Source organism: Drosophila eugracilis, unplaced genomic scaffold, assembly GCF_018153835.1.
Source record: "Drosophila eugracilis isolate 14026-0451.02 unplaced genomic scaffold, ASM1815383v1 contig_2152, whole genome shotgun sequence".
NCBI lineage: Eukaryota > Metazoa > Arthropoda > Insecta > Diptera > Drosophilidae > Drosophila > Drosophila eugracilis.
Genome location: NW_024573036.1, coordinates 132,236 through 154,963, shown reverse-complemented (window position 1 = coordinate 154,963; position 22,728 = coordinate 132,236). Strand labels below are relative to the sequence as shown.

General features: G+C 42.0%; 6 protein-coding genes across 6 annotated transcripts; 1 reads left to right on the top strand and 5 right to left on the bottom strand.

Annotated features, from left to right (window-relative positions):
- Positions 1–3,690: 3,690 nt before the first annotated feature.
- On the bottom strand, positions 3,691–4,135 carry LOC121529965. Its single transcript, XM_041818119.1, has one exon. The coding sequence runs from the start codon at positions 4,037–4,039 to the stop codon at positions 3,911–3,913; it is 129 nt and encodes a 42-aa protein (XP_041674053.1). The 5' UTR covers positions 4,040–4,135; the 3' UTR covers positions 3,691–3,910.
- Positions 4,136–9,756: 5,621 nt separating this feature from the next.
- Positions 9,757–10,795, top strand: LOC108111236. Its single transcript, XM_017220639.1, has 2 exons — positions 9,757–10,032; positions 10,089–10,795. Exons 1-2 carry the CDS (start codon positions 9,834–9,836, stop codon positions 10,691–10,693), a joined length of 804 nt encoding a protein of 267 aa, XP_017076128.1. The 5' UTR covers positions 9,757–9,833; the 3' UTR covers positions 10,694–10,795.
- LOC108111235 (uncharacterized protein At4g17910) lies at positions 10,761–12,361 on the bottom strand. The gene is made up of 2 exons (XM_017220638.1): positions 11,510–12,361; positions 10,761–11,456 (listed from the first exon to the last, which is right to left on the bottom strand). Exons 1-2 carry the CDS (start codon positions 12,267–12,269, stop codon positions 10,822–10,824), a joined length of 1,395 nt encoding a protein of 464 aa, XP_017076127.1. The 5' UTR covers positions 12,270–12,361; the 3' UTR covers positions 10,761–10,821.
- Positions 12,362–12,504: 143 nt separating this feature from the next.
- Positions 12,505–14,504, bottom strand: LOC108111214 (EGF domain-specific O-linked N-acetylglucosamine transferase). The gene is made up of 3 exons (XM_017220612.2): positions 13,297–14,504; positions 13,030–13,241; positions 12,505–12,969 (listed from the first exon to the last, which is right to left on the bottom strand). The coding sequence occupies exons 1-3, from the start codon at positions 14,272–14,274 to the stop codon at positions 12,582–12,584; spliced, it is 1,578 nt and encodes a 525-aa protein (XP_017076101.1). The 5' UTR covers positions 14,275–14,504; the 3' UTR covers positions 12,505–12,581.
- Positions 14,505–14,801: 297 nt separating this feature from the next.
- Positions 14,802–17,047, bottom strand: LOC108110592 (modular serine protease-like). The gene is made up of 4 exons (XM_017219690.2): positions 16,860–17,047; positions 16,040–16,737; positions 15,428–15,974; positions 14,802–15,369 (listed from the first exon to the last, which is right to left on the bottom strand). The coding sequence occupies exons 1-4, from the start codon at positions 17,018–17,020 to the stop codon at positions 14,919–14,921; spliced, it is 1,857 nt and encodes a 618-aa protein (XP_017075179.2). The 5' UTR covers positions 17,021–17,047; the 3' UTR covers positions 14,802–14,918.
- A 482-nt stretch (positions 17,048–17,529) lies between these two features.
- LOC108111061 (RNA polymerase II degradation factor 1) lies at positions 17,530–21,941 on the bottom strand. Its single transcript, XM_017220390.2, has 3 exons — positions 21,674–21,941; positions 19,731–20,859; positions 17,530–19,673 (listed from the first exon to the last, which is right to left on the bottom strand). The coding sequence occupies exons 2-3, from the start codon at positions 20,787–20,789 to the stop codon at positions 17,856–17,858; spliced, it is 2,877 nt and encodes a 958-aa protein (XP_017075879.2). The 5' UTR covers positions 20,790–20,859; positions 21,674–21,941; the 3' UTR covers positions 17,530–17,855.
- Between the last annotated feature and the right edge of the window lie 787 nt (positions 21,942–22,728).

The following is a 22,728-nucleotide window of genomic DNA, read 5'->3' as shown; positions in this document are numbered from 1 at the left end:
TTCGCAAAGACTAAAGATACACAGGAAAAACAATTTAAGAATATTTATTTTTATCAGGGGATAAATCAGTATAAATTCAAGCAACGTTTGTGGAGTTTCCTGAAGCATAAAAGTCATGAATTTGTATACTAAACTGACAATTAAAAATGTTAAAGTTATATCTTTCTTGTAGTGTAAGATTCTGTTGTGACCAAGTAAGGGAGATTCTAAACTCAAAGACATTTAAGTAGATTAAGCGACTTTCATGTCGAGTCCCCAGTCTTTGGGACATCAACCCAAATGAACGACGACAGTGAAACAATTCACGAGGCACGCCCGGTGGCAAAGGACTTGAGCACGGCGAGCGGCAGGATATAAGACCCGGCAATATGCCTTGCCAGTTGCCACTCGAAATATATGCAAATATAGTACTTGTGCGTGGGCGTGGCAGATGGGGCGTTGCAACGGGAGCAGCATCAGCAGCAAACAATGAAAGTAAATGCCAAAACATTTTATTGATTATCAGACGAAAGGGAAGCTTAGACAGTGGGTATGGTTTGCAATTTTTGTTGTAAAATCTTAAAATATTTTAAAGTAAACTTATAGAAATATTTGTTTCTCTAGATAAATTTACCTATATATGAAATATATACAAGTATCTTACCATAAAATGTTTAGAACTTCATACTTCCTAAACCGAACTCATGTTTTTTCAGGCAGTTATGATACTAAAAATGACAATAATCACATCTTATTCCTTAGATTCTGCTAAAACAAACTCTTTCTAATTCCATAGTACCTGGTCCTTCAACTGCCATTAGTCGGCGCCGGCGAGTGTGCTACACTTTTTTGCAGTTGTCTGACGACAATGCGAACTGGAGTCCGAAAGTCCTGGAGTCCGTGCCAGCAACCCAAAGTGCGGACCTGGTTTTTTGGTATGGGTAAGAGCATTGAGCATTTTAATAACCGCAGTGGAAAGCGGAAAGCTCGAATCGGAGAAGGGGGAAACGATGGGCGGCCATAAATTATGCCACCCACCGACTGCAAAAAGGCGAAAACATTGACAGTGGTCCTTCGTGGGCCGCCCGTTGAGCGATTTGTAGTAGACAACTCCCCTTTTCCTCAATTGCTCTTTTTGGCGTGGTGTGGCCCAAAGGACCTCCTTCTGGCTCTTCACTGCATTGGAAATTTTAAACTCTATCGTTAGAGATAGTAATAAAAGAACGAGAGCCAGAGGCTTCGAAGTGGTCAGTGCGGCGTCATAATGCAATTGTATAATTTTCTTAAAAGCTCACTGTCGTCGACAATAAATGTAACAATAATACGCAACTCGAGTGCACTTAGAACCATTCACAGAGATCACAAAAGGCATTACAGAAATTAAAAATGCCCCCAAATGGGCAATGAACCCCGAAAACAACACACACACACACACACACTTTTGGTCAAAGAAAACAATCAGGCAAATGGTGTGAAAAAGGGCATTTTAGCTAATTGAAATGAGCCCGCAAATAAAATGTTTGCCAAAAAATACAAGTAAATAGAAATAAAAGTGCAAATCCTTGGCAGCCGCTTGGAGTCACGTTTCAGTTGGGAGCTTAACCCAAAGCTCCTTGCCTTCCTTTCGCAGGACCACCTGTGGCTTCGCGGCAGGATCACGTCTCAGGTGCGAAATGAAGATTTATAAAATGGCAAATTGATTTAACGTGCCAAGTGTTTCTTAATACCGCCAACTTGATGAAATTTTAATGTCTTCCCCAGGGGGCAAAAAGGGAAATCCCTGCCCGCCCCTTCCACTCATATGGTTCAATTTCACCCCCGAGTCCTTGGTAATTGAGGGTTAAACTAGCAAGTTGTGGCTCATCAACAGGTAATTTCTGGTCAGGATTTTTATGACTACTTGCCTGTCTTGTTAGTTCAAATAAATAATGCATGAGGCAACTTTAACCTAACAAGCTCAGCTCGATTTTCCCTCACGATTGTCCCACAAAAACCGAAATTTGAATACTTGGGCGCATCACGTTTTCCGACTTTTCTTCTCCACTTTGTATTGCCAATCGCGCTGCGCATTTTTTATTATTTTTTCTTTTCTTCTTTATTGGTAATATAATACATTCAATTCAGTTCTTGGCTTTTCCTGGGCAAACAGAGCGCGGAAAAAATTCAATTAAATGTAATCGCATCTATTCCTTCTGCTCCCGTGACTGATTGTTCTAAGGGAGAAAAGCGCGGAAGGAATTGAAATTAAAATTGAATAAATAGCCAAATAAACACGCTCTTTGAAAATAAATGCTAATTCCGCGCTTTTCCTCAAGTTTCCACTTTCGTTTTTTATTTCTCATCGCCAATCTAAAGTGTTCGGAGGCACGTGCCAAGCCAAATCCTTTTAATGTGTCGCCAAAGTTGGGAAACTTGATATGGGAAGTTTGTTTGGAAGAAGTACGTTCTGGGGTTTTCGAATATCAGCTTTGAATTGATGTAATAACATCCAATTTTTTCTAAAAAAATTCTTAATTTAAAGAAATATAAGTAGAAGGTTCTTTAAACAAAACAGAAATAATATCATTAAAGGAAAAGGCAGCGCCGCAAACCAAATTAGGAAGCCTGAAAACTTTTCAATTACCATCGGATTCAATTAATAATACTGCTCGGCAGGTACAAACATACATTTTGGCTAACCAGCTTAAATGGGGAAAAAACGTTTTCCATTTAACAAGGACGCAATGAAATTCAATTAACCTCAAGTGGATGCCACAACAGCAGGACTCGCCTTGATGGAGGGATAAAACAAAAGCAGAATCTGCGGTGGCATTCACACCTCATCATCGTCAACAGAAGGATATTTATGGAGTGGGACGAGCATGGATGCTCCAGAACATCCCTGGACTTGTTTGCCAGCGTTTAGCTTCAGACCAAAGACCAAAGCGATATATTGCCACCCGGGGTTATCGATGCCATATTAAACTTTCACTGCCGCTGGCTTGCGATGAAAAGTGCTCAGAACCCAGTCTGATTAAGGGCTGAGCAAACAAATCACGAACCAGCTGGATTGTTTGCTTAGCCAGTGTCTAAACATCGTTCTCAACTGTTTTTTAAACTGTTTGCCAAGCGGTTCTGGATCGAGGAACAACCCCGTCGTAATTAACATTTCAATTTTACTCATCGGGCAAATGTATCTCTTGTGCTCCAATGCGTTCCGTTCTTCGGTAAATAAATTGTATTTTAGGGCAATTGTTGCTGCTCTTTCGTGTTGACATATGCAAATTCCAAGCACCGCCCACCACAATTCACAGAAGTTTTCTGATTACTTTTAAGGGTGTCCTGGAAGGGGGACGAAATGAACCTGGTTATTTGTCAACTTGATGGTTGCCTTTGTAGGCTGTTCAATAGCATTGATTGTTTGCTCTTTGCTTGCTGGTTTTTCGAATATATTAAGAACTACGCTTTATTAGGAACAGTGCAATCTTCCAAAGAGATAGCTAAACTAAGCCTATAATGTGAAGACAACATATCTTATTTTCAATCATAGTCTGTCCCCTGTACCTAAAACTCTTTCTGTACTTAATACCCAAATCGGCATTAATATAACTATATTATATCAAATATATTTCCTGATAATCCCTTCTATTAAATATCTCATTTTTCCGTATCCATTCAATGTGCTCAATCTTTAGATTTGTCATTTAAAAACTACAAATTTTTAAACTATTGCTTGATAAGTTTAATTTCGTTTATTTACATAAAATCACATTTGTTTTCCAATATAAATACAAAAGAATTCCACATTAAAAACAATTAGCTAATCATAGGGGGTCTAGATCGATATGGATTGATATGATGTTGCTATGATATTCTTTAGGTTCATTTAGAGATATAATAGCTGGGAGTAGCGAGAAGGACTACTCCCACCGCCTTTCGAAGAAATCCAGAATTACGGGATCCTCTGATATCGACTCCAAGCAACAGAGAGCTGCATTATTGGGCTCCCACTTCTGTATCTGCAACTCCGCCAGTTCCGACGGCAGTGGAGCCAGAGCAAGCGAGGTCCTTGCCAAGGCATGTTTTTGTGATATCCAGGGGGATTCCCCTTTATTTTCCTCGTATTTTCCTGTTTTCCGGCCTTTCCTCCCTTCTCACGTCCGATTCCTGGGAGTCGATTGTGGTTTGTGTGTGGCGCCAGTGACTGGGCCGGGGTTTTTATAGCTGCCGCCGGGAGGACAAAGCTTTTCGTCGACTCCCCCCGAAAAATGGGAAACTTTCGTGTTGAGTTTCAGCCGAGAGTTAAGAGTGTTGAGTTTCCCCACGCAAGTGGCAACAATTGTTGCCGCCTAATTGGGTATATTTATATATGTAGAAACTTGCCTCAGTGGCGCGTTTAGGTAAATAACCATAGGTATATACACAGTTATCTGGGTGTGTGTATGGTTGACCTTATGCACACAAGGACACGGGAGCAAAAGGAGGAGCCAGGTCCTTTCATCGCAATGGCCGCCATTTGAAAATTTCGCCGAGCTTCGCATAAAATTAAATGTTATTTAAATTATGCCCGCTCCTTTGGAATAATCCTTTCATTCCTGCGAGTAAGTGATTAAAGCCATTAACGAAATTATCAAGGATTATAAAGATTTGTACGGGACTTCGCAGCGGGTGTTGTTTTTGGGGCGTCTCTCGCCTGGAAGACAATGCCATTTCCCGTAATCCAGGGGCTTCAATTAATGGAGTGTCGACGTCGCCCACTCGCAGAAAAGGGTTGCTGCCCCGCCCCCGGCAGTCCACTGCTATTGGAAAGGGGTGGCTTTCAGATTTATTTTATTTATTTTATTTTTTATTTTTGAACATTGCATTTCGATTCCCGTCTGCTGACGTCAATGGACCTCTGATTTTCCAGCCATAGTTTTCATTTCTCCCTCGACGTCACTGAGGTAAGCTTTTTCATTTCACTCAACACTTTTTTTGCTCTTCAGCATTTGCAGCTTTGTATTGGTTTTATTGGTAATAAACCAAATAACAAATGGTGACAAGAGTAACAGAAAATTTTATATTATACAAACTAAGGCATAGCAGGCTTTGAAGTAAAATAACAATTTGGAAAAAATATTTTTGTAGATTAAATAAAGGAAAACCATAATGAAAGACGGAGCCGATACTGATTTTGAATCCGTAGAAAAAAACACACAGGCACCGCTTTCTAGCAATGAAGACGAAGAACCTCAAAAAGATCGAAAATCTGAAAAAGAACCTATATCCCGCCGCAATGAAGAAGTACTCCTTAGCAAACAAACTTATAATGCAACAGAACCAAACACGGTAAAAGAAGTTATAGTTGAGAACGATCAAAGAGGTTTATCTGAAAAACTTTCTGACCCAATAAATGGTGAATGTCCTTATCATGTTTCCAATAAACCAAATAGTAATGATGAACTACTTCAAGATAGCTCAGTGATTTCAGGGCGGATGAGTTTAGATTCAATTGATTCAGAGCTTAAATCTGAGTACACTATGGAGGTTTTAAGCGAAGATATCAACAGCTCACCATCAAGAAGAAAGATTAAGGAAAACGATTTAGTGAAAACGGAGAATGTGGAAGACCTAGACGAAAAGTTTAGGAGACATTTTCTCCAGACTTTTAAAGGCTTGCCCAGGATATCGCAGATTTCGTTGGACAATGATTCCACAACATCTCAAGAAAAGAAGCAGGAAGGTAAAATAGTTACACAACTGTCTACTTCTAAAGAAGATACTTTACAATATGATAACTCTAGTATAACATCAAAATCTGAAGTTCAACATAGTGTATATAATATACAAAATAGTAAGACAGAAATAAATTATATATCCAATAACACTAATGGAGAAATTCAAAAAGAAAACACAGCTGAAAGCACTCTACCTGAAAGTGAAAACCTTCGAGAACTTAATAATGATGAAAAGGCTTCCTCTTCAAATAAAAAAAGTATATAGTAGTAAAAAAAGCAACAATTTTTTATATAATAAATAAAATAATTCAATAATATACATTTTTCTTGCAGTGTTTTAAGCAGTGATTCAACTTCCTACAAAGAAATCATTAAGTTCTCTAGTGAAATCACAGAGTCGATTTCAGAAATATTCCTTCCGTTCTTGCCCTGACCACTTCTTTCATCACCAAAGCAACCGACTCGAAAAAAATTTCGGGCAACTTCATGACGCTAAATTAACTAGCAGACATTTCTATTAGCTCTTAGGAATGAATGCCAAGGCAATTTACGCTTAATATATGCATGATGCTGTCCGCCCGATAACACTCGAAGAATGCCATGGGTTTTGGTGGTGGCAGGACCTGGGATTTCATCCAGGTTGTTGGGACAACGCCGCCGCCCTTGTTGCTATCTATCTTTATCAATGTGCGGCACGTGGAAAAGTTTCGTTCGTTTAACTTTTCCACCCAGCTCTAAATGAATTTAATGACTTGGAATTGGCCACCTACCGATTTTGAATTTTAATTTCGCAGGACTTTCTTTGAACCAGACAGTATGCATTCACATCTGTAATGATTACTATGAGTTGTTATTATTACTATTCAAAATTAAGAAATACCAGCTTTCTTGTTATAGGTCTAGTCTATATAAAGGAATCTAAAAAATTGCTTTTCCAAATCAAAGCTAGCAGCAATCAAATAAAAATGCGATCCAAAAGTATATCAAAATAATCGGCTAAAATCAATCGCTTCCCTTGGGAGGGTAATTTGTATACTGGTACTCTCATCCCTGTACAGAATCGGAAGGGTATCCGTATCTTTCAGATATCTTTTCTTCGCCAAGTGCAACAGCCGAGAGCAGGAGATGCTGGGCAAAACAATTGCCGTCTGAGAGAACTCCCAAAGTACCTTTTCACACATGAGCGCGCCAGGCACAGGACGAAGGACGTTGGCAGACGTTGATGAGGGGTTGAGGATATAGAACCCCCGATTTCTGTTGTTGTAAATCACAAAGTGAAACCGAAACCGTTAACGTGTTGCGGTTACGCTGCTGACTTTGCTGTGTGGCAAAAAATAAGGCAAAAAAGGGAGAACCGAGGCAAGTCATTCCATTTGTGAGGCTTTATTAAATGCGCACTGAGCCGGGGGGCAATGTCCTGTCTCGGCTTTTTATTGCGATTTTTTTTGCAATGGTTTCGGTCTTTGTGTGAGTTTATCAAGTTCCTTACATTTGTTTTCCTGTAAAACGGGGGCAACTTCCCCAAGCAAACTTTTCTTATTTAATGATTCCTTTTAGAGCAGGCCCTATCGATGGGGGAAAACCGAAAGGCCGGTTTCGCATTTCAACTTGAGAAATGTGAAATTGTTCCAGTTCCTTTTCTTTTTGTAGGACGTCTAAAGATTTGTCAAATCTTTGACACAATGATGCATAACGTTATCTGAGATTTGCCAAGTGAAAAAAAAAAAAAACAACAAGCGACTTTGCGAATTAATCTTCTTAATGTCTGGGTCTTATAACCATGGGTACTAAGTAGAGTGCTTAGAAGCCGAAATCACTTAATGCGATTGCCAAAAAAGAGTGTGTTGTTTTTGGGATGACTACCAAAAAGATTCGCTAATTGCTGCACTCGTTGAGAATGCAACTTGGCAATGGGTTGCCATGGGTGATTCTCAGTGCACCTCGGATGGCCATAATCATATCAGCTTCCGCACGATTTAACAGCAACGCAATTTTGATGGGACTCAAACCAGACCGAGGACGTCAGCATGGCAACCGATTGTCTGGCCATCTACACTGTGAAAAACACAAAAAATCATTGAATAAAGAGGTAAATAAAAAGTTAACTTGAATTAAAAGTAATAGACAAATAATAAATACAAAATAAAATTCCAAAGTTATTCCAAATTTCAAAAGTAGATATATTTTTTATAAAAACATCCGCATTTTGCGGGCTGTATTCCATTTGGTTTTGTTCAACACTTTATTTGGCTTCGCATTGATTGCTCCACAATTGCGCAATTTCGCTCACTAAAAGCATTTCAAAAGTACTGGGTGGGATGGGCTGGTGCTTCCTTTGCCTGCTGCTATGACGCATAAGCTCCGATAAAAACTGTTGTTCGATAAGCATTTTGTTTGCCCGTGTCCTGAGTTGTTATGGAGTCTGTGCCTCCGAACAAGTCATGAGCTCTTGTGGGGACTCTTAAGGAGCTGGGGTGCATGATTCAATGAAAAGGAACTCTTGGCGAAGCCATAACGAATCAGTATTTGATGTAGAATTTTGCAAAGTTATGTGAATGTAGTTGCAGTCGTAAAAAAATTATGAATTTGTGGCGAAGGGTGAGTCAATCATATGCAGATATATGATTCAGTAATTCCAATTCATAGTTTATGTTATGGTTTCAATCTCTGTATTAGACCCCTATATTTTATTTGCCAAGAATGTGTAGGCGGCCTGCTAAATAGATGTGCCCCTAGAACTGAACTTTACTTTATGCATTACAAAAATTCCCGCTGCCATTTGGCATAATGTCCTCTGCGGCTTAGTCTCCACACTCCCACACATGAGCACATACACATCATATTCATTATGAACGGCTTAAGCGATTTCCCCAGGGCCCAGCAGCTTAGTCCTCCACGCAGACACTCATGCATATGCACAGATATATTTGGGTTTCTATTTATTTCTTTTTATGAAAGTCCTTTTGAATGGAATCCGATTTGACGAGCAGTCGAAAAAATACCTCGTCAGCAAATTGGCAGCTCAAAAAAATGGGAAAAGCGGGAGAACCAATTCTCAACCTGATTGTTGGCCACATCAATCAGGGGAAGCAACGTCCGCTCGTGTTTAACATTCAGGGGAAAACATGGAAATAATAATTAACGCTTATGATTTTCCTCTACCCAAAATGGACAACAATTCTCTTCTTTTGCTAATGAATATAATCTGTCATCAAAGCCAAAAAGCCACCCCCTGTGGAAACAGGTGCTCGCTTTTTCCCCACCTACTTTTCCCATATACTGTTGCTGTTTTTCTAGACACGCCTCCTGATGTACTGTATGATTACATTTGGTTCCCAGCTATTAACTCAACATAACTTGTGAGTTTGGCGGAGGAAGGGTTAAAAGGTCGGCCGACGGAAATTGCATTTGTGCTGGCCCAAATCAGATAAGATTCAGCGACGACGTCCTCGTCCTTGGCCAGGATATGACATTAAAAGCGCATCAAAGTCAGAGGCTACGCACCAGCAGCGGAAACTGTTGCCGTAATTACATTCAAGGATGTTCGAAAAAATTCAGCAAAATGTAGTTTTTCCTTAGAGACTTATTGATACACTTACATTATATTTGACTTCACCTTAAAAATGTTACTTAATAAATGGTCAGCGTATAATTTATACACAAGATTTAAAATTTGTTTATATAATTCTTTATGGTTTTCATGATTTTCAATAATAAAGTCTTCCTCATAACTGAAACCCCCTTTGGTGCACATCCCTCATCCAATAAGAAGCTCATTGCTGGTCATTTGCGAGCTCCTTAAGGCCAGACTGCTTGTGAGCTTAGCCCTTCCCGCAGGCTCAACTTTGATTTGGTCTTTGTTTGCGCCGTTAAATTAAATATCCCTTCCGAGTCGCTCGGCATCTGTGCTCATCTTGGCTGCCCAGGGACAATGGCAGCAATTCCAGTCATTTCCTTAATAGAAATCTTATCTTTTGTGACGCCTTCGCCGTGAGTCTAAGCCGGATATCGCACCTTTGACATCTGCCCTTGGCCCCTGACCAAGCAACTTCCTACTAAGCACTCAGAGAATACTCACATCCGGTCTGATTTTTTTTTTGTGAAAATCATTTGGAAAAATTGGGTGTTTATTTATACCAACATTAAAAGACAAAAACCATGAGCTGTTGCTGTGGAACTCAGACGCCAAGATGTTGTGAGTGTCCGCCTGGCTTAAGAATTGATAAGACCCCACAGGCGCCTCTATTCGACATGCTGGGCCCGCAACCGGATGAGGTTATCATTATGATCCTAGATCGCATCCTGTATCTCTCAGGCGCCACAAAAATAATTCCCATGCTGGAGTGGGCGGGCTATGGTTTGTTTTAATAAATATATTTTTAATTCGGTTTTATAACAGAAAATTTATTTTAGGATCTGCTGCTAAGGATTCCTGCCCACCGTCCACATGTCCATCAAGCCACTGCAGTTCCGCTACCAGCTCAAATCACCCTTCGTCTTCAGTATGGAACACCTGCTGCTCAAAAGCATCAAGTTGCTGTAAGCAACCGAGAACTTGCGGTAGTCAAAAGGGTTCACCAAAGGTTCCGCCGGTTCCACACAGTCCAAAACCATGTTGCATTAAGACGCCAAGTCGTATAAGTGCCGCATCCAGCTGCCCCCGGCAACGTACACCTAGAGTGGATTTCGATAATCCGGCGGACAATATTCCGATGCGAAGAAAGGCTGGCAGCATCTCGGTTAGAGAACGTATGGAACGTTCCATTTCGTCGTGCTCGGTGGCTTGTCAGCAGCTGAAAGCTAAACTTGCATCCGAGGAAATCTCGGGACAAAAGGATCAAAAGTGGTTGTGGACCCGTCTGACACACGGAAAGAATGGCTGCATGGTGTATGAGGTGTACAAAGACTCCGATGCTGACAGCTCGCCCTCCAGTATTCGATCGGAGGCACCAATTATCCTTTTTCTGGTCATGCCAAATGGCTGCATCATGCCCTTTGAGTCGATTAGCAGTCCTTAAAGCGGGATGGGCTCGCACGAACTATATGCATTTTGCTTACTTTCTTATTTTGTGGTCAATTAAAAAATTAACTTTTAAGAAATTTTTAATACAAAACATTATCACATATTTTTGTAAGGTGGTATCGTTTAAGCTATACGTATACACTTTCTTAGCATTATGAAGACCACTCCAGCACATACAAATATATAAGCAGCTAGTATTACTACGGATTCTAGATCAGTGCGTTGCCCTGGGTTAAGAGTCATATTGACCATCCCGGTCAGGAAGTTGGAAAGCATGAAGTGAGTCAGGCCATTCATGTTGAGGCTCTCCACAAAGGTTGGCAAGGATATACTCTTTTCTTTAACATCTCCAACTGATTTCTCAGTACTTAAATCTGGCCTTACAAGTTTAAGTTCAAAGAAATAAGCATATATCACAATAAGACTTAGGCAAACAGCAAAAATCCACATCACATAGCCAAAACTAAAAGTCACACGTGCAATTCCGGTTAGGAAGGCACTTATAAAGACCAACAACCAACAGAGGATGGCGACTAAAAGGATTTTCTTCAACTTGATAACTAATCCCTGATAAGTGAGGTGATCCTGAGAGGTATACCACTTGGCAAAGTAAATGCTGAGCAGATAGAGAGCCACACAGCCGTGTAGGGAACTCAGACCTTCCCGATTGGCACTGAGAAAACCTTCGTGAGGTGCGGAAGACATCACAAACTCAGATAGCCCTAACTGTAGCACCAGTTCATGAACAAATAGTAAACCTAAAAGTTAAAATAATATTAAAATGGGTAAACATACATACAGTACAACATACCTAGTGAAAGTCCCAATAGTTTTCGGTCCGAGCTCACCAAAAGACTGTAAAAGCTGCCCATTAGTTTAGTGAGGCCCAGAATGAAGAAGGCATTCAAATGCGTTCCATATTCCGTCTCATCTTGATGATAGTCGATCGCTGTGATGACTATAGTGCGGGCCAGTCCTAAAACAAGCAATGGAACAACGGATCTCGGTAGTTTCTTTAGGTCAGTGGTGTTTCTCGTTCGATGTGAAACCAATCCCATGGTCACCACAAACAATCCGATACCCATATCCATCGCAGCAGCTCCGAAATTTCGACTTTTCCGGTAATCCTTGGGATATGATGAGAAGTCCACGGCCAAAATGGCGGCACAGGTTCCACTGTAGGCAGTGGCCCTCAGTAAGGTAAAAACTGTGGGTCTCTTGCCTACCTCATATTTGAAATTCGGAGGACTTGTAGGTATGTTTCCGTAAAGATAACCCAAAACAGCAAAGGAAGCCACTAATGAATAGGTATAGTTATAGGCACTGCCTACAGTGATTAGAATCACGGTGGGTAATCCAATCAAAATAAACTCCAGAAGGAATTTTCTAGTGGAATTTTTTGGCAGGTGTCCACATAGTAGGCGGGAAAGAATGAACCCCAATACCGTGGGTAATATCACCAAGAAACTATCCACACTTTCCTTAACTGATCTCCAGGATTTTAAATCCACTTCGTCTAAGTCATAAGTTACGGAATCGCCCATTTCGGCCTCCATTTTAGAAAGCTCCATGAAGTTAAATTGATTTAAAATAGAAAAGCAAAATGGAAATTAATATAAATATTTTGGGCCGGCATTGCTACTACTTCTGCGCTGAACAGCTGTTTCTACCGATAACGAGTAACGATAGATCCGGACACGAATTCACAGCAGGCAGCTCTTGACATGGAACATAGACCAAACCAATTTTTAAAAGATAAGTTTTTTTAAGTTAATACATTAAATTAATTTATCCAAGTTTAAATAGTTAATTTATATAATACCGATTTATTTTGGGTCTGCAAAATAAGCAAAATAAATGCATTTAATCACAATTGTGGCAATCTACAGCTCGCTGCGCTGTGTTTTGGAGGGACTTTCTGGTTTCTGCTGAGGGAATTCCTTGTGGGAAAGTATTTCCGTGGCTGCTTCATCTACGACGTGTACAAATTCATTCACATCGAAGCTATAGTTGGTGAACTTGGCATGTGCCCCGCCCTCGGGGTGATGTCCCTCGTCCTGGGGATAGACCAGCTCCCGCTGCTCCCAAGTCCTATAACGAACACCTCGCAAGCGGGCCAAGTCCTTGTAGCAATTGGGATCCTCGCAGTTGTACAGCTCAAAGATGCACGCCCAGTTGGGTAGGAAGAGCAAGTGCGTCAAACCGGCGCCATGCATACCAATAAGTATATCCGTGTTCCGTGTGATGGCCAACTGGTCGGTGAAGGAGAGCCTGCCAGGAAAGAAGGATACTTTAGAATTTAATAAGTTGGTGCTTCATTGCTTTCTTTACCTCTCATAGGAAACGCGCTGCACAGTGTACTTATCATTGGCCTCCAGCGGAGCTAACAACTCGTCTTCATTGAGCACTTGTCTGTACTTTGTGCGGCGCGATAAATAAGTTATTCTTATTCTCTTCTGCGGTGGCTTGTAGGGAATCTGAAGACGGTGTAGGATGAACTCGGAAAAGGCGCGAAACAGACCACTATTCGAACAGCCCTGGATCTGAATAAAGAAACCAATTTAATGTCTTGGTAAATTTCAAGTTCAGTTAACTTACTATGGGTGTATTGTAGAAAAGCCCAAAGATCATCCTAGGCAGCAAGGGAAGGACTACGTTCTTAAAGCAAACCCTCTTTCCTTCTACATCGCTGAGGGTCCACACAGGTCTTTGCGAAAAGGCCTTGAATGTGTCCCTGAAGGGCGAGTCATACGGATAAGTTTCCCAAATAAGGATCTGCACATCTGTGTTAAAGGCCGCAGGATGAGATTGGTTGACGAAAAGCGAGGCGTATAAGTTAAAAAAGTCGCAGAAGTGATGATACATGTTGTATGTGGCATCAATTTTCATGATAAAAGTGGGCGTATTCACTACCACGTCACATAGCCCGCTCTCCAGTATGGGATGAGGTAATACTTCAAAGTTTCTCAGCTCTGGGCCCCAGGATTGCAGGGCCGACCCAATGTGATCCATTTCACTCGTGAGTCGCGTTCGATTAAGATCACAGTGTCCAAGCAGCTGCCCTGGACCAAGGACATCCATATGGTAACGAATGCGCTCTTTCCGCTGCAGCAAATCACTGAAGTCGAAGAGAAGATTACGGCCACGGCAAAAGCGCAGATAATGAGTGCATTCCAGCGAGGAATCTGCCAAATATGTGGGCACGCATTGCGGCGCCAGCTGGGAGAGCTGCTCCTGGATATATCCAAAGTCCGCCTGGTTGTAGAACGTCCTTACCTGGGCGTCCTTGCTCCTGGCCCAGCCAGTGTGTTCCCCTGGACACTGGGGCGTCTGAAAGCGGCCATCCGGCGTGCAATCCCGTTCGTGGCCCCAGCAAGCGGATGAGATTGTGGTCTTACCGGTGAGATTCGTATGCATTTGCTGTTTTAGCTTGGGAAAGGTGTTAAGATATCGGATGAGGTGCTCCGAGGGAAGGCTGGGCAAGGTGAACCCATCGAGGTGCTTGGCATCGTTCACCTGATGAGCCTGGACCATGGACAAGTGGAGCATCCAAATGAGAATTGGCAGGATTGGCATCTTGAGTTCAGTTCGGTTCGATTGAATTAAGTACTTCGTTGCATGTGATGTTCCAGCGATTTCCCGGCGATTTCTCACGCTTTCAAAAGCAGCATCTTCAGGTGCATTTCTCGGCCAGAGATGATGATGATCTCACCTGGCCTTAAGTGGCTAAAAGATGATTATGAGCGGGCTAAGGCTAATGTTATTGTCCATGTTAATTGTTCGCCGAAGAAAAACCTGTCCCTCAGTGTGACCATCTTTCTGCTGAAAAACGCAAAAAAAAAAATACTGACACCCCGAGTCATATAACTAGGTCAATTACATATATACACTTAATAATTAGTAAGTTTGATAAGTGGTACTTCAATTATACAAATTTATTTACTTATTTTATTTATTTATTTATTTATGAAGAGCTACTAAATAATTTAAAATTAATAGGTAACGGTGATGTTGAGCAATGGCAACGGGGGCCTTCCGCTCGAATTATAAAAATAATGATTTGAAATTAATAAAAATTGGTAGTAAGTAATGATGGTTTAAAACATCGATAAACATCTACCGCGTTCTTAAACCAATCTGTCCCTGTATTTTTAGCCATTATTTCAAAACTAATTTTGAACTTTTAACAGTTTTCCAAAGCAGGAAATTTTATAATTCCGTTATTCCGGACAGTTTATATTATTGCGGATAAGCTGCTGGATATAGTCCTCCAAGTGTGGCGATATGAGAGAGGCCGCAGTAACGTTATTACTACAAAATGTACCATGGTCGCCAGATCCCACATTTCGACTAATCACAGCCACCAGGCACTTGTGATTGTCCAAGCCGCAAGTCGTGATAACTCCGCTACCACTGTCGCCCTTGCACAGAGTGTATTCATCATTTAAGACCACGTTTAGGTCACCATTCTTGGGTTTGCTTAACCGGCCATAAACTGTCGACAGGTGGCCATGGGAGTTCCAGGACGTTATCATAGCATCACCCTTTAAATCCAAGTGGGAACCTATGTTATACGGCAGGCAGACGATCCTTTGATCTTGCCTGAAATCCATTCGCTTTTCCAGGAATATAATCCCAATATCATACACATGGTTGACCCTGTTGTAGGCGCTGTGAGGAGGATTAACCGCATACATTTGAAGTTTCACCTTATAACTTGCTGGCTTACCCGTATACGTCTAGCCTTCTAACCTTATGCAGGTGCTCGCGGTCAACGACCAATGAGGATCGGTTGCCAGAGGGACCAACTAGAAAGTCGTCAGGTTTGTATTCACGGTCATTCATGCAGTGGGCCGCGGTCAGTACGATATCCAGACGAATCAAATTTCCGGTACAAGCAAATTCGAACTTGATTGTCGTGCTGTTCAACTTGTAAATGGGTACTACCCAGGAGGCTCTTAGCGAGTCCGTTGGATCTCCTCCTTTACTTAATGTTATCTCGGAGTAATTGAGTCTGTGATTGCACTCGTAGTTACACAGTTTATCTTGCTTTTCACACAAGTCCCTAAGACCCTCCCACTCTCCATCCTCGGTGCACTTCACCGACATCGGCTCCGAGGCCTTGTGCGTAAATCCACTGGCACATTCGAATTTGACGTGGGTATCTGGAATCAGTGAGTACTTGTCTCGGCAGTTAAACGGTGATCCACTCTCCCCATTGTAGCATCTCGGTGTAAGGCTGTACATCTCTGAGATCTGCTCTGGACTGCAGTGTTCTGTAATATAAGATATATCGGTAGCTTAACATGTAGATTAATTATTCCGAAAATTAAATATTTACTTGTACAGCGGGGGTGAAAGTCCTTTTCGATCCACGTTTTATTTGACTGGCATGTAATCGGAACGTCCTTGAACTCGTATGGCAAAAAAGTTAAATCATCTTTGCATTTGAACGTCACTCTTGAGGCTTGAATAGGCGGTAAGACTGAGATTTCCTTATCTTCGTCCCAAATAACCATTGTTTCGTTGTTATACCAATTTATAGGACAGCCATAAGTGCCATTCGTTTTGGGGTTCCTGTTGATCAGTTTTTTCACGCACAGTGGGAATTCATCTCGCCAAAACCCATTGCTCATGCACACATTCCAGGTCTTTCGTTCAGAGTTCCAACATTGAACTTCCGCCGGTTGATTGGCATACACGAAGCGTTGGGAGTTTTTCATTTGGAAGATGGTCCTGTTGGTGAACCTGAGTTCCAATGTCTCATAGCAGACCGCAGGAGGCAGCTTTGTCCAGTTAATTGCTCCATCACAAACATTGAACAACTCGTCGGATCCATCTAAGCAATCCATCTTGTTATCGCACAGATGCTTGCTGTCCACCAAAACTCCGTTGGCGCACTGGAAGCATTTGTTGTCTGTGCAGTATTGCATACAGACCTCCAACGATTCATCCCGACCGTTGGAGCAGTCGACCACATTATTACACTTTGCCGAATTCGACACACATTCCCCAGGAAGGCACTCGATATCCGTCTCCCTGACAGTGCAGTATTAGTATGTAGTTATAATGCAGTAAATAATTCATTTTTTTTTAGAAATAAGGGAATCCCTCCAAACTTTTCTACAAGTAATAACCTTTTTTTGTTTTATATGACTTACCCAGTACAATTTCCCCGAAAGCGTTTCTCCAGTTCCCCTGGATTATTTTCACATACTTGTGGCAATTCGTCAGATCCATCGATACAGTCTGCGATATTGTTGCAGATCAATCTTTCAGGGATTGGTGCCCCTGCCGCACAGTTAAACTGATCAGATATCATGTCAGACAGTGGAATTTTGCAGACTGTAAAAGATTCATCGCTGGCATATTTACAATCCGGTTTGGCATTGCAGAGATCATCGATGGGTATACACCTGCCATCTTCCAAGCACTCGAACTCCTCATCATCGACGCAGCCTTGTGAGGGACTGATATGTAATACTAACATTAATGTAAGCACCAGAGACTTCCAACTAAAGCGAGGACACACCATTCTTGACCGGCTATCGGCACTAAACTAAACGGCTGACGATAGCCCAAGCTGGTTTTCTTCGGTCGCCAGCGACTGCTCTCAATAATCTAACTAAAATTGTGATAATAACTGAACTCTGAATAAAATACAAGAAATGATTCATTCTTTTTCTCTTTTGAAGTTTATATAAGCACTGCTCCAGTTCCGAACTCTTATAGGTTGCAAGGCCAAAACGTTTAATGCAAAAATGCATTTCAAAAAAATAAGTAAGTTGACCCTAGATTAATTATTAACACAATAAACCAACCAAGTTTGAATTAAAATTGAACTTAGGCATGCTCTTGTATTTGTAAAGTTTACAGCGTTTATAAATAATGATTTACGAGTACTTAGCGTAATGCTTAGCCGCGAAAAAATAATTGTAAATAATTGTATTTGTTAAATTAACTTAGGCCATAGACTAAACAGAGAACTACATACAATCAACTAATCGAAAACTAATTATCACTTTAAAAAATGAACAATTGATTTAAAAAAACTATTAAAAAATTAATTTAGCATTTAGAAGTGTCTGCACATAATCGTATCGTATTGTATAAACATGTATAACTAGGAATGCGTGTCCATGGGTCTGAGTCTCAGATCAGACGAAGACGCGCATCAAGTCGCTGCTGGTTGGAGTGGAGTTCCCTCCCGGATTGGAATTGTTCCCCTTCCAGGGAGGATTGCTATTGGCGCTGGGAGTGTTGCTGCTGTTCATATTGCTGATGTTTATGTTGCTACTGCTGTCGGATAAAGTGCGCAGCAGTTGCTTTTTGAGGATCTGTTGCGGCGAATTGTTCTGAATTTGGATGGCATTGTGGTTACTTTGCAGCGGGAGGGTGAAGCTGGGTCGGCCGAGCGTCTGCAGTTGCTCGTGTTTGCCCGCTAACAGACGCCGACGTTTCTCATAGAAACTGAAGGTCAGCTTATTATCCTCCTCCTTTTCGCGATCCTTGTCTTTCATAGGATGCTCGCCTCCTTCCTCACTTTCCGGTGAAGGTTTCTCTTCCTTTTTCACCTTTCCCATTAGCAGTTCATTTAAACGCTTGGCCGTCATGACACCTGGTGATCCGCTTCCTCCCGCTCCACCTTTGCCGACTAGCGCCCTTTTATTGCATCTCAATCGATCCTGTGCTATGACATTCGATCTCTGAGCGTATATGGTTCTGCCTGAAGCGGGATTCTTACCAGGAACTCCATTACTTAACGCCGGCGAGGGCGGCGGTGGTGGGCGAGCCAGCTGTCCAACCACGCCCAAATGACTACCGCCTGCCAGAGACAACAAATTGTTGTTGGCCTTCCGCGTGGTTAGCAGATTTTTACGAAAAGTTACTCCCAATCCCTGGGGCATCTTGACCATACCAAATGTGTTCATGGCCAAAGGACGAGGCGATCCAGAGTACAGCATCACATTGAAATAGCTGTCTTCATGGTATTTGGCATTGGCCAGCGTTGGATGATGGTTTATTTGTGGATTTGTTGTGGGTGGCTGGCTGGCGACCTTGGCCTCCAGCTTAACAGTCTTTACGGTGTCGCTAACAGTCTCCAGTTTACTGAACTCAAAGTCGCCCAGCTCATCTGCCAAATGGCTTATTTCAGTTCCAGAGCTCAAACCAGATTGCATGCCCGATTGCACGACATTCACGTCTACATTTTCGTAGCCCGCATGGGTTAGGAATTCGGCTAAAACCTTTTGCTGCTCTAGCATGGAAACGGGATTCGTCTCGCTGATCTCGTAAATGATGCTGGGAAGGATCATGTGCTCCTCCAGCTGCTGTTGCTGGTGAGGATTGCCCAGGGCTTCATCCGTCAAGGATGGCACGTTGTAAACGCTAAACTGACGCTGCTGCTCGTGATCATGCAGCTTCTGTTCCTGTTGCTGCTGTTGCTCCTGCAGTTGCTGCTGTTCAAGCATCTGTTGTTGTTGATAGATCAGCTGCTGCAACTGCATGGCATCAATGGTAGTCAGTTCTTGCTGATGCTCTTCCTCGCCGTAAACCTGCTGCACCGACTGTTGCTGATATACGGTATAATCCTCGCCAATAGTGCCGTCCTCGAAACGCAGTCTTTTGGTGGCTTGCGCGGGATGGGGAAGAGTTCCATTCTGCGATTGCTGTTGTGGCTGCTGTTGTGATGTGTCCAAGGCGCTCTCATCAAAGTTATTGAGAATCTCATTGATCAACTTGCTGTCCAGCATCTCGTCAAGTGTCTGGGAAATGGAATTCTCATCGGAGGTGTTGGGCAAAGGCAGTTCCTCCTCTTCGGGTGCCACCTGCTCGGATGAAACCGCTCCCGTAATCGAGGATACCGCCTGATCCAGCTCGCTGAGTACTTGCTGCTGCTCGTAGGAATTAACCAGGGGTTTTTCTTTGTTCTTCTCTTTCTCCGCTTTTGTTCGATGATCGCTGGAGCCCTTCAACTGCAAAAATAAACAAATTGGTAATTCTTTCACTATTGTTGAAATTAAATGATATACCTTCTTCTTGGGCTGCACTTCAGGCAACTTTTCAGTCTCCGTCTGAAGCTGGGCAGGTGAGTAGTTGACCCCCAGTGCCACCTCGCTTGCGGCTGCTCCTAACGTAGGAGTGGGCGGTAAACTGCAGGATGAGTTACTTGAGGAGGAGAACACGGTAATGGCCGGAGCAGCTACTGCTGCTGGAGGTTCCTCTTTTACAGGAGCAACAACGGGTGGAGCAGCTATAGCGGTGCTCTTCTTTGAACCCTTGGATTCCTTGTGACTGGACTCCAACGAAGGAGCCGGAGCTGGAGAGGAGTGGTGGCGATTCTTCGACGACTTGGACCGCGAACGACTTCCAGCTGAAGTACTGCTGCTGCCCTTTGATGAAGAAGAGCTACTGCTTTTGCTGCTACTCTTGTGACGCGACGAGGATGAGGAAGAGGTGGTGGAGGATCCTACTCCAGCCAGATGCTGCAATGAGGCCGAGCTGCTGGATCCGTTTGAACAGCTGGAAAGCGTGGAAGCCGAAAGTGTGTCCGTCGGAGAACTTGGCACAATGGCTCCACCCTCCTGGCTGTTTTCAGTGGCAGTGAGACGCGAGTCGCTGGAAATGGTGGACCCATTTGGATTGGGGTTGACCTTGCCGGATGTAGCCTCCCAGACGCTCGGATGCTGCAGTGCAATATGGTGCTGAAAGCCTGCCTTTGTGTAACATCCCGAGCAGGAACTACAAAGTACTATATCCCGGCTGGCCAGCTTGGGAACCAGGTCATAGTAGGCCATATCCGCCGACTGAAGACGCTGGACCTGAACTTTAGCATGCTGATCTCCGCCGGCGGAGTTCTTTCCACCCCGAAGATAGATTTTCTCAGCCGTTCGCAGGTGCTTAATGACCTTGTCCATGTCCAAAACCTGCTGCCACTTCTGGCCCTGCAGTGAGAAAAGCGAAAGTCCCGATCCAGCACCGGAATTTGGAACGACTGAAGAGTCCGGTTTCGCCATGACCTGCGTCTTGTGCTTGGTTCCATTTTCTGGATAAACTCCACCACCGGAGGGGGCCACATCGTTCACAGGCATTCCGGACAAAAACTGTAGTCGCGGAATCCAGCAGTTCGGTAGATACGGACAAAATTGCCCTTTAAAGCACCTGTAAAAAAAAATTTTAGTTACACACAAACGCACTTTCGATAAGTTATATTTTGGTTCCTTTTTGACAATAACTAACTAAATTCTATATAGTTATGCTTGTACATTTAAATCAACGGTAACTTTGTTAAATCAGCTTTACATATTGCCTAAATAATAACAACTTTCATAAAATCATTTTTGTTTTTCTTTTTTCAAGATTGACCTATATTTATAAAATGTTTATTTGGTAGTAAGAAGTTTTGCTCCCTCGCAGTTTTTTTTAATTAAAAGTAATATTGTTCAACACTATAAGTAATAATTTTTGTTTAATGGATTGTTATCTTTCGGAATCAATTTTTTGTTCGCACTTATAAATCCACTGGAACTAACGAGCCTGACCCTGAAAAGTCCCTAAAGATAGGAAAACCACTTGTAGAGAATGTACTGTACGTTCCGAAATGGTACCACAAACATAAGCACATTGTTTTTAAGAATTTTCGATTCTGTCATTTTTTTTTACACCGTAAATTTTCAGCGAAAGCTTACAGGTGAGTGCCGCCCCCGCCTCTATGAGCTGAGCCCCCTTTGGGCACACACCCCTGGGCCGGATCAGCTGTTTTTGACAACCGCTACTCGAATGATACCATCTCGCTGGCACTGCCGCACACATGCGCAGCTACTCACACCGACACACCACACACTTGCACCCTTACCAACACCAACGCAACACAAACAAAGCACACGATTGAAAATCACAAAATAAAATTCACACAAAATCCTCACAAGCAATTGCACTTGAACCCTGAATTATTTTGAAATGATATGACACTTACGTCGTTAACACAATTCCATATTTTTGTTTTTTTTTGGGCTTAGGTTACCGTTCTATCCTACCCTTGGATAGAATGGTTTTTTGATCGCTGTATGCCGAGTTAAATGCCCAGTCAGGTTGAACAACGCGACTTGATTAAATAGCTTAACTGATTTCTTTATAAAATCAATTAAAGCGTGCTAGTTCGGATCGCGTATTCGCGTTTTAAGAATGATATTATGAATATAATATAACAATTCGATAGGCCCTATGGCATCTCCTGATATCGATTCACGATAGGTCTCAGACAAATGGCATCTCTTCATCGTTTAACTATTGGCGTCGTTTTAGATAAATGACATCTTCTGTTATCAACACGCGATATGCTTCGAACAAATGGCACCTCTGGATATATATTGGCGGTATTTTCAATTTAAATTATTCTGTGCTTTTAAAAAAATTTTCTGAAGAGCGTCCAGTTGTTCTTAAAACCTCAAAATATTGTATTGATTTTGACATCATATTCCGAAGTTAAAAGTAATAAAGAGCTTGCCCAAATAGAGCCAAAGTTCTTCGCCGCCTGAACTTAATATCACAATATTGAATATCCAACTTCCAAGGTGATTTTTTTACAGAAATTTCGAATAAGTTTGAATTAAAGAGTTTAAAACTAAATTTTAACGGTTTTTCTTTTCGTTGTTAATATCAGTTGAATTTAACTATCTGGCAACATTATATACATACATATATATATATATATATATATACGGAACAGTAAATGCATTAAAGCGAGAACGAAAATAATCCGCAAATGAATTAAAACTAATAGTAATCGCTAATTTTTAACTGTTGACAATAAGGAACCGTAATTCCTATAATTTACCAGTAACTCTCCAACTTTCGTCTCCTGCCTGCAAGGCTCGATTATAAATACGCCAGTCTGATAATATACATTATAATACAACATTTATCGCGCTGCTTCAATACTGCGGTCAAAATCATTTAATATGATAGGATCCCAATTTGATTTGATTCGTTGTTCCCAATTTGAATCTAACTAAGGCGGGATTTCATGTA